This window comes from Rhineura floridana, chromosome 5 (assembly GCF_030035675.1).
Source record: "Rhineura floridana isolate rRhiFlo1 chromosome 5, rRhiFlo1.hap2, whole genome shotgun sequence".
NCBI classification, from domain to species: domain Eukaryota; kingdom Metazoa; phylum Chordata; class Lepidosauria; order Squamata; family Rhineuridae; genus Rhineura; species Rhineura floridana.
Genome location: NC_084484.1, coordinates 99075205 through 99086925, shown reverse-complemented (window position 1 = coordinate 99086925; position 11721 = coordinate 99075205). Strand labels below are relative to the sequence as shown.

Sequence of the window (11721 nt, the reverse complement as noted above, 5' to 3'; positions counted from 1 at the left end):
CTCCACCTTGCCCCCTCTATAATGAGTTTCCACCGGGCCGTGAAGACCTGGCTCTTCAGGCAGGCCTTTGGGGAGGATTAGATTTTATTATTATTATTGGTGTAGATTTTAATGTTTATTGGATTGCTATGTTATTAGATGTGTAGATAGATTTTATTATTATTATTGGCTCAGAGTTTAATGTTTATTGCACTGATATGCTAATTTGTACATCGCCCTTAGTGGCTGGAGAACCAGCCAGAAGGGCGACTAAGAAATTTAATAAATAAATAAATAAAATGCTGGCTGGGGCTGATGGGAGTTGTAGTTCAAAAAAGTAACTTTTCCAAGCTCTGGCTAAAAGCAACAAAAAAAGCTTTCTTCAGGTGCATCCATAGTAAAAGACAGAGAAAAGAAATGAGGATGTCAAAATGATAACAGATGACAAAGAAAAGGCAGAAGTACTCAATTCCCACTTTGGCTGAGTCTTCTCCCAAAAGAGGGTCTATGATTCTCTTGCAAACGAGAAGTTGAAGGAGCAGGACTGGAGCTTGAGATTGATAGACAAATGGTCAAGGTATACCTAATCACTTTGAATGAGTACAAATCTGCAGGGCCTGATGAACTGCATCCTAGAGTATTGAAGGAACTGGCTGAAGAACTCTCGGAACCACTGTCTATTATTTTTGTGAATTTGTGGAGGATGAGTGAAGTGCTGGATGACTGGAAGAGGGCTAATGCCGTCCCTACATTCAAAAAAGACCAAAAAAAAAAAAAGGAACATGGGAACCACAGACTAGTCAGCCTGACATCAATCACTGGGAAAATTCTGGAGCAGATTATAAAGTGGTCAGTCTATAAATGCAATGATTACTAGAAGCCAACATAGATTTATCAAGAAGAAATGCTGCCAGACTAATCTTATCTCATTTTTTATCATCTACTGCCTGGTAGACTGTGGGAATACCGTGGACACAATATATCTCAACGTCAGCAACACCTTTGACAAAGTGCCCCATGATATTCTGATTGACAAGCTAACTAAATGTGGGCTGGATGGAATAACTATCAGGTGGATCCACAGTTGGCTCCAGAATCGTACTCAAAGAGTGTTTATCAAGGGTTCCTTCTCAAACTGGGGGAGGTAACAAGTGGATTACTACAGGGCTCGGTCCTGAGCCCAGTGCTCTTCAACATTTTTATTAACGACTTGGATGAGAAGGTACAGAGCATGCTTATCAAATCTGCAGATGATACAAAATTGGGGGGGCACAGCTAATACTATGGAAGACAGAAACAATATTCAAAGGGACCTTGATAGGCTGGAGCATTGGGCTGAAAACAACAGAATGAAATTCAACAGGGATAAATGCAAAGTTCTACACTTAGGAAAAAGAAACTGAATGCACAGTTATAAGATGGGGGATACTTGGCTCAGCAACACAACATGTGAGAAGGATCTTGGAATTGTCGTTGATCACAAGCTGAATATGAGCAAACTGTTATGTGGCTGCAAAAAAAGCAAATGCTATTTTAGGCTGTATTAACAGAAGTATAGTTTCTAAATGGCATGAAGTACTAGTTCTCCTCTAGTCGGTACTGGTTAAGCCTCATATTGAGTACTGCATCCAGTTCTGGAAACAGCACTGTAAGAAGGATGCGGACGAATTGGAGCAGGTTCAACAGAGGGCAACGAGGATGATCAGGGGACTGGAAACAATGCCTTATGAGGAGAGACTGAAAGAACTCAGAGAAAACTGGGGGGAGATATGATAGCACTCTTCAAGTAGTTGAAAGTTGTCACACAGAGGAGGGCCAGGATCTCTTCTTGATCATCCCAGAGTGTGGGACACAAAATAATAGGCTCATTACAGTAAGCCAGAGTTTGACTGAATAACAGTAAAATTTCCTAACTGTAATACAACCTTGAACCAATTACCTAGAGATGTGGTGGGCTCTCCAAACCTGGAGGCATTCAAGAGGCAGCTGGACAGCCAGCTGTCAGGTATGCTTTAACTTGGATTCCTGCATTGAGCAGGGGGTTGGAGTTGACGAGGCTCTCTGATTCAGCAAAGCAGGTGTGCAAAGTGTGGGACTAACCTTAGGCGCTTGGGGTGGTATTCGGTGAAATGCTGCTGCTAGTTCCACATGCACAATGGAACTTCTCCTCCCTCTCCTTTCCCTGCATGCCCCCTGTGCCTTCCGCAAATTGGATCCAGAAAAAGGTTGGGGGAAACCCCAGAACAGGTGTAAGGGGCAGGGGAGAGAAGAGGGAGGGGAAGTTCCACTGCACAGCAAAAGTCCTTGTGCTAGTGGAAGCACCTCATTGGATACTACTCTTGGTATCACAGGGTTGTGCTATTCAAAACATCCACACACCTTTATAACTACTGGCTGGTCTAAAGGTATAAATGTCCAAGTTCTAGGCTTCCATGATTCTGATATCTTGAGTTGAATTTTTAAACATCCTTTCTCAGGAAAACAAAAACAAAAAGAAGCTACTATTAGGCAGAGTAAGTGAAGTGGCTACTTTCAAGTTGGTGATTTTGGATGTCGTAAAGGGCATAAGAACATTAGAAGAGCTTGCTGGATCAGGCCAGTGGCCCATCTCGTCCAGTATCCTGTTCTCACAGTGGCCAAGCAGATGCCTATGCAAGAGCACTCTCCCCTCCTGCAGTCTCCAGCAACTGGTATTCAGAAGCATATTGCCTCCCACCATGGCAGATTATTGACATCATGGCTAGGAACCATTGATAGTCTTATCCTCCATGAATTTGTCTAATCCTCTTTTAAAGCTATCACTGCCTCCTGTGGGAGCAAATTCCATAGTTTAACAATGTGCTGTGTGAAGAAGTACTTTCTGAATTTCTTTGTCCTGAATCTTCAAACATTCAGCTTTATTAGATGTCCACGAGTTCCAGTGTTCTGAGAGAGGGACAAAAACCTTTATCTATTCACTTTATCTGTGCCATACATAATTTTATGCACTTTTAAAATATATACACTTCTGTCATGTCACCTCTTACTCACCTTTTCTCTAAACTAAAAAGCCCCATAGGAGACTTGCTGTAATTCCCTTATCATTTTGGTTGCCATTTGCTGAAGTGTTTCCAACTCTACAATATCCTTTTTGAGGTGAGGTAACCAGAACTGTACACAGTATTCCAACTGCAGTCGTATCATGACTTTTATAGAACAGCATTATGAAATCAGCAGTTTTGTTTTCAGTTCTTTTCCTAATGATCTCTAACATAAATTTGCCTTTTTCCCAGCTAGTCCACTGGGTTGACATCTTCATTGCGCTGTCCCAAGATCTCATTCCTGGTCAGTCACCACCATTTCAGACCTCATGAGTATATATGTGATTTTTTTTTTGCCTTTACACTGAATTGCATTTACCATTTTACTGCCCATTCACACAATTTGGAGAGGTCCTTTTGGAGCTCTTTGCAATCTTTTTTTGTTTTAACAATCCTGAACAATTTAGTATTATTACCAAAGTTGCCCACCTCACTGTTCACCCCTAACTAGATAATTTATGAACAAATAAAAAAGCAGATATCCCAGTACGGATCCTTGGGGAATTCTACTTTCTATATCCATCCATTGGGAGAACTGTCCATATATTCCTACCCCTCTGCTTCCTGTTACTTAACCAGTTCCTGATCCACAAGAAGACTTCACCTCTTATTCCATGACTTTTGAGCTCACTCAGGAGTCTTTGATGAGGTATGTTGTTGAAAGCTTTTTGAAAGTCCAAGTACACTATGTGAACTGGATCACCTCTATCTATATTCTTGTTAACACTCTCAAAGAACTCTAATAGGTTAGTAATATAGGAACTATCCTTTCAGAAGCCATGCTAATTCTGCTTCAGCAAGGATTGTTCTTCTTTATGCTTGGTTATTTTATCTTTAACAATATTTTCTAAGCAATTTGTTGGTCATTTAATTCATATATATTATATTTTTATTGCCAGGAAAGGAGAGGAGCACTTGTGAGATTTTCTACCTCAGGTACCAAAATAACTTGACTGGCCTTGGATGCTCTGTACTTGACTGGAGGGAGAGAGTGTAGATGCCATTTGCTTCCCCACCTCAGGTGAAGAACATGGAGATACAGAAATGAAAAGATAATGTCTTCTTTCCTTTTGTAATTAGCTTTTTTCAGATGAAACTGAGGTATATCATACTTTGCACACATAATATATAATGTCTCATTATAAGACATGATTCACTAGAAAAGACAATAATGCTGGGAAAAATAGAAGGGAGTAGAAAAAGAGGAAGGCCAAATAAGAGATGGATTGATTCCATAAAGGAAGCCACAGACCTGAACTTACAAGATCTGAACAGGGTGGTTTATAATAGATACTATTGGAGGTCGCTGATACATAGGGTTGCCATAAGTCGAAATTGACTTGAAGACACATAGCAACAACCTTCATCAGATAGCCAATAACAGTGCAATCATCACAACGTCTACTCAGAAGTAAGTAGGGTTAGGACTGCAGCCTGAATTATCAGAATATTTGTCTGTTGTAAATTTCATGTCACTATTGGTTGTGAATAAAGTCCACATTTGCAAAATTCATAGGGATACTGTAAAATAAAGGCAGTTTAAAATATCTTCTTAATAAAGAATGTAAGTGGCATTCCAGGAGCGGAATATTTTAAACTGAGCAACAATAACCTTTTCTTGAACTTACTAGTTTGTTTCCCAGTCTGAATATTTAATGTATGGAATGATACTGTGAGACATTTGCAATTTTTGAATTTTAGTTATAAGAATGGTTGGAAATGATATCCACTCAAAAATGCAAACTGTCATAAAAATGGACCAAGCAAAAAAGGATGCAGTCCATACGTGGACTCTTCAGTGCCTGGCCTATGGAAGTGAACAGGACCTATTCAAGGCCACCGGGTGAACTTTCCTGGTGGATTGTGACCAAAGAGCATGAGCAAACAATTTAAAGGAAACAATCCCAATGAATGTATTTGAGCTCCTCAGACCCAGTCATACAGTTAAAAAATGTTATCTGAAATTAAGATTCTATCATTCTGAACGTCAGTCATACTGGCTGCATGCTAAAAGTAAATGATGACATAATTTTCAAGTAAGAGCTTCACTACGTAGCAATTACGTTTGCACTGAAGCCAGAAATTTACAGTTCTTGTAGTACTTATTTTTGTTTGTAGAGGGCATCAGTGAACCTTCCAGATAATCCATATGTATTGAGAAGAATTGGAATCCTGCGGATGTTTAACCGCAGATGTGACTTCATTTATGCATGTAGTTTCAAACTCTAATCAGGTAAGTTATTTACATGCATACATATTTGTAACACCATTGCTCCAGATGGTGCTGTTAATAATTTAGGGATTTGATTTAGTACCAATGTGAGTAAGTTTTCTTGCTCACGACTAGAGCTCTATTTAAAAAATCACAGAAGATGAGATTCATGGTGGATGTTAATGGCAATTAATGAATGTCATTCTGGTTCCATTAAACTATCCTAGCTTGTTTTTATTCCACCAGCGGCTACAAAGAAATGAAAACCTGCTCAAACCTTGAGCATTCAAGTACAATAATGATGCTTTTCTCCAGAAAGGGTCTGCATAAAGCAACAGTGAAGTGGAAATTGCACATCAATGGTACTTGGAGAATTGCACCTTGCATATGTTGATTGCCCTTTTGCTTATAAAATTGTACACGATGATTTGAGGCAGGGAAACCAAAATATACAGAAAATACACATTAATGAATTTCAGTTGGATCTTGATCCATACATTTTAGCAGTTGCATATGAAGGAGCATGTTTATGTTTCTAAAATTTCAGTTATGTCAGTGCAAGCCTATGCATGTCTGCTCAGAAGTAAGTCCTATAGAGCTCAATGGAACTTATTCCCAAGTAAGATGTGTACAGGATTGCTGCCTTACACATTATATATTTCAGTATCAGTAATTTACAGACCATTTACTTTGATGTAGTCATCCCAATTAAATCAGTAAGATTCCACAAGTATCAGTGGTTAGAAAATTCTCCCCAGTTTCTTTAATAACAGAAGGCTACCAACCCTTTTTTTGTTTTGCCACACCTTTGGTATGGTTTAATTTTTCCTCCTCCTATGTGATTTTAATATCTGGCTTCTGTTGTTATTGTTCTTTTATGGATTGTATATTGTTTTAATTTATGTTGTAAGTCCCGGGGGGCATTCAGGGTCTAAAGGCAGAATATAAAAACTTTAATAAATAACATAAAAATTAATTGTGACAAATTGCTGGATCAGCGTGTATATACTGAAAGAATGAAAAACACTACTCATTGTTGATCAACTTTGAAAATCCATTATTAATTATCAGCATTCCATTCTTCTCTGGTTTTCAACATTTCAGTGGAAATAATTGAGACAAAATACATTGTTAAACTTCTTAATCAGTCATTGTAGAAAAATAGAAGTGTGTGGGACATTCTTAGTACAAAATTTTGGTGATGCTTCCTCGCTGAAAGCATCGGAAGCTTTGCGTTTTAAGCTTATATAACAAAAACGAGATTCCGTAAACTTTACATTGGATGCATCATTGATAATAACAAAAGACAATTTGAGAGAGACTTTTTAGCTTTGCCCCCTACTCACAATGTTACAAATTACACATGCACGTGTCAGAATGATGTGGTTTAATTTTCTGTGCTAAAGGGTGTGAAGAAAGCTTGATAGGACCTTCAAATCTACTTTTCAAATGGCATACTTTTAATTCTTTTAAAAAATAGAAAAATCTTAAGAAACCTGACATGATTGATTATAGAAAGCCCCCCAAATTACAAGAGCAAAAATCTGCTTATCCCAAAAAAGCTTTCTTTTTGGCTTTTTTTTTTTGGTATTTTGCTTTTTCATGCATTCTCAGTAGTAGAGAAAGTTGATAACAGCCCTGTTGAAACTCCCCACGCTTCTCCCCCACTCCACTTTCTAATCTCCCTTTCCCCTGTAGACTTTCTGTTATAAAGCTACCTTGGATATATACAGTATGTTAATATACCACCATGACATTTTATGGAAATTTAACTCTGAATCCTCAAAGTTGTAGCTGGAAGGAGGGGCCAAGGAATTAATTTCTAAGCCAAGAGATTTTGTTCTTGAGCCACTTTTTGTCAAAAATATTTAAGACAAACATAAGTGTCCTCTGTTTCTGTTCTCTGTGTCCTCTCCCCAGAGTGTGGGGTATGGCTATGGATCTAACAGTTCTGTTTATGTGAAATGAGTCAATAACCTCTTCTGTCATGCAAACTATAGATAGGTGCCCCAATCTGGCAAGGGAGACCCACAATGCACAATGATTGGGATGCTCATCCAGCCCACTAAATCCAATATGGATGCATCATCTGGGATATACATCCCATCTGTGTCTCCTAATTGCACATAGGAAAGTGCTACGAGAGTTGTACTGGGGTCAGGGTGAGCTATACAAACTTAAATAACCAGCACATTCTGACACTATGACTGCATACAAAGAGCTTCTGGCTACATATTAACATTATCTACAATTAAAACAGCTTTATTCCAAAAGTGGACATGAATGGAAGTAACAGTTCTATATCTTCCTGGTGAAACCTGATGTATAAGGACACAAAATTATTTCTTTGGGAGCTGCCATGGTAGTGAAAGCGATATGAAGGTCACTTCTTTGTGAAATTGACCAGGACATATTTCCCCAAATCTAGTAAGTATGGGTGCAGCTGGTTGTCAGCTCAGTGATGCAACCTATTAGCCTAGAAGTGAGCAGTGGGAATTGCAAATTACATATTTGTCGTAACTCCATAAAACTTAAATAACTGGAACTGTATTCAGCAAAAAAATCAGCACACTGATGCGAAATAAATATGAAGAATCTATCACAGTGCAAAATTTCTACCTGCCTACTAGATTTCTCCTGAGTCATGTATTTTAAAACATGATTTTAAAATTTTGTGCAAAAAAAAATTTAACTTCTCAATGTACTTTTAATTTCCAGATTAGGCAAACATAAACACATAATTAAGGCTATCATTTGTTTTCTTTATGAGAGAGAAATGTCTCACTTTGTTTAAATGGGCATTTTGCATTATGGAGTTACAACAGTTGTTTTCTATTTACACGCCAACCTTCTGCCAACCTTACTCTGACTGAGCAGTAATTTACTCGGGCTGCTGGCTGCTATCAAATTCAGTGGGGCTAATTCAGGATAAATGGTTTTGATCTGAGTTGGACTACTTTATTTCTTCTGAGAGATTTCACAAGGACAAATAACACAATGTGGGTCCCTTTGGGAGCTGTTATCTGTCCTTAACAAAAATCTCTTCTAGACTGCTACTAAGCCTCGCAACCTTAGCAAAGAAATGTGTACAATGCAGCAAGTTAGGTCAATGCACCAGTATGCCATCAGCAGACATGATCATCAGCAAATGCTTCCTTAGCCTCAGAGCTTGGAATTGTAATTCATTACTTTTTTGAGAACGAGTGGGTAATTCCTTTACATTTTTATTGTAATAGAACTAGGAGTAATCTTATTACTTTTGGGGAGTAATTGTAATGTTTCCAGCATCACTTTTGGGCATTACTTGCGGGGGGGAAGCAGGGGAAGACTTCTGCTCCTCTGATTTGTGGATGAAAATTATGCGCCTCAAACTGGGCTTCTGTGCAGCGTCGCTCTTCCCTCATGCTCTGTGGGGAGGTAGGAGGCGACGAGGGAGGAGGTGGAGAGTGAGACAGGGTGGAGTGGAGAAAACAATTGTTTTAAAAAATGGATGGTGGTGGTGAAGAATGGAGTGGAGTAAAAAAGGAGCCAGAGGGCAAGAACATGGATAAAGGAGGAGAAGGAGGCAGCAGCAGAATGGAGATAAAGAACTGTGGAGGTGAAAGATGACGTGTGTGTGTGTGAATACTGTGTTTGCACTTGGCACTCAAAGTGGCCTCCACCACCCTCTCTGGCTACTGTGCTGCATTTGCAGTATTTTAACTTTTTTGCCCCCCACGTGAAGACCGAAAGGCTGATCTGACCCATGAGAATGAGCTCAGTAGCATTTGATGCTGGTTGCCATGTCTCACACTGGCTCTATGACTGGGAGAAAACCCCCTCAATTTTCCCAATAGGCGGTTCAGCTTTGAATGTATATACTGGTGGAAGTAGGAGCAGGGATGCTGTACAGACATTATGTCTACTCATTTGCGGTTGTCAACCACTGGGAGAATGTAACACTGGAAAGCTCATAAGGCACTACTCATTAGAAGTAAAGATGGCAGAATGGGGCCTACAAATTGTGCTCATCGACATCACAGAGATAACACATGTGCACGGCTGACATGCTAGCATCTCATAAGAGATGCCTTTGACCAAGAGTGCAGATCTCTGGGGGGAATATTCAAGACATATGAAGTACCTATGATGATAATGAAATCCAGCTGTTTCAGACAGAACTTCTGCTGGAAATGTTCTCTGCTGAACTATGTATAACATTCAAAAATTTCCATGGCTTATATAGGTTATATAGATATATATCAAACTACACAGTTTTTATAAACCAAATGGTTTTGAAAACTATTCATTTTGAAAACCAAAGTTTCTCAAGATATTGCACTTAAAGGGTAATAGCCCAACATCTCATATAGACAAATGTCATACAAAGGAATCCTTGTCTTTGACAAGAATCTGCCACAGTTAAATTCTAGGTGTCCTGCCCAAATAACCAGAAATGGTTTTTACCATGTAACATTACAAAGAAAATGATCATTTTGTAAACAGTTCCACAGTTTATCAGGAATCATGTTGAAATTTGTCTGCCCTTACTTCCCCCAGACCTATGGCTTTTTAGAGTCAACTAAATCATCGCTTAGGAAAACAGTAAGGTACTCTAAATAGCTGCCAGTCTGGTACAATGAGGAAAATGACATGCATTCATGGGGCAGTTATAAATGGGTGCCAAACAAACTCTAATAAACTTCTGGATTAGAAAAGAACTGCCTTCCTCATGATGATTTTTTGCATCCTATTATTTTCTAAATTATATATCTAAACCTACATTAATTACACACATATGTACATTATTTAGAGGCTCTGTACTACAGTACTTTTGTACATGCTGGGTTTATTACTAAACTGAAGGAGAAAGGAAATACATAAGGTATATGTACAGGATCTCATTTAATTTCAGGTCTTTCTGCTCACCTTGGGTCTTAAAGCTGCAATGCAGGCATCTCATTCAAATTGTCATGGAATATATAAAAAGCTGGAGTTAAAGCTCAGGACATGAATAGACTTTACTTACAGTCACTCCATTTTTTTTTTTGCCCAGGTTAATAAACTTCTGCCCCTTTTTTTAAAAAAACAACAACCCAAAACCATATACCTGCATTTTTCCCGTTGAAAAATATCACAATGATAAAGAGATTACATTGTAAAATCAGGCGTATTGCAGCTTTAACACAAATCTTATCGAATGGGGAGGTAGGTATGTCACACCTTAAATGTTCCTCCGTCTTTCCCCTTTTAAAGGAAGATTTATGGTTCTCTGATCCATTAAGTTCTAAACTTTGGACTCATTCTCTAAGTTGGCCACATCACCATTCCTTTCAGCTTGTTCTTCATGGTTTTTGGACTCCTCTTCAGCATCCATTTCGGCACGCTGGTCTAATTGGCTGGACACAGACCAAGTGAGGGGTAATTCTGCTCGACTGTCCATCTCTGCCAGTTCTTTGGCACTATAAGATGGTGTGTTGGTCTCATATGTTTCATGAAAGTTATTGTAATCAACTTCATAAAATCCATCCTCTAGTGTGAGAACAGGTGTAAAACGATAACCCCACAGGATCTCACTGGTAACGTAAGAACTTCGGGCTTGACATGTCATCCCTGAGAAGAAAGGAGAGAGAAATCAGATGCATCAATGCCTCCCAGCAGTGGTGCTATATGTTATAGTTACTGTGCACACATAGCTATGGTTGACAGGAACATTGTACTAGATAAGCAAGTAAAACGTTTGCTACACTGAAGATCTGTTACTATGCAGAAATGATCACCTAATATAAAATTTAGCAGGCCAATTTTATTTTATTCTTACCTATTTAACTGTATTATGATATCAGTTCAAAATATTCTGTTAAGTGCAATGCCTCCCACAATTATACTCAAATAATTATCTGTTGGAAAATGGTTAGCAAACAGTTTGAGAAATAATAATAATCCAGCACTATGCTAATTCAGTTTCCCTTTTTGCCAATTCCCAAAGTGGCAGAATCCAGTTGGTGCCCTTGTGCTTTTTGGATCCAATTTTTCAGGAAGCTCTGAAGGGATGAGGGAAGGGAATTGGTGAAAATGTCTCCCCTCTTTTCTGTTAGCGGAGGCATCTGTTCATTCAAAAGCTCTTCTGTGAGCACAAAGACACCAATTGGCTTCCACCCACAGGGTTTTCATTATCCATCAGTTACTTTCAACTAAAGATGAAAAAAGTCTCTCTGATGCTTCCATTTTTAAGGTATGGATCTGATCTGGTTATTATCCCATCTTGAGGTCTCTGGACAAATAATTATACTTGCATTATTTCTTGTTATATCTTGTATTATTTGTGATTTCAAAATATCTGCTAAACAATAAAATACTATGGAAGAGTAACTGGAAAAATGGTCCATTGGGCTTCTCTTATACTTGATGGCACATTTTAATCAATAGATCAGTAACCTAAAGTTTCAGAATTGGACAAATTGGAAGGCT

At 38.6% G+C, this 11721-nt stretch overlaps 1 protein-coding gene across 1 annotated transcript in view; it reads right to left on the bottom strand.

The window, feature by feature from the left end:
* Positions 1 to 10537: 10537 nt before the first annotated feature.
* Positions 10538 to 11721, bottom strand: part of KCNJ6 (potassium inwardly rectifying channel subfamily J member 6) — a 35546-nt gene continuing 34362 nt past the window's right edge. The window contains exon 2 of the mRNA XM_061629467.1: positions 10538 to 10863. Within this exon, the coding sequence (XP_061485451.1) occupies positions 10538 to 10863 (326 nt within the window). The remainder of the gene's footprint in view (positions 10864 to 11721) is intronic.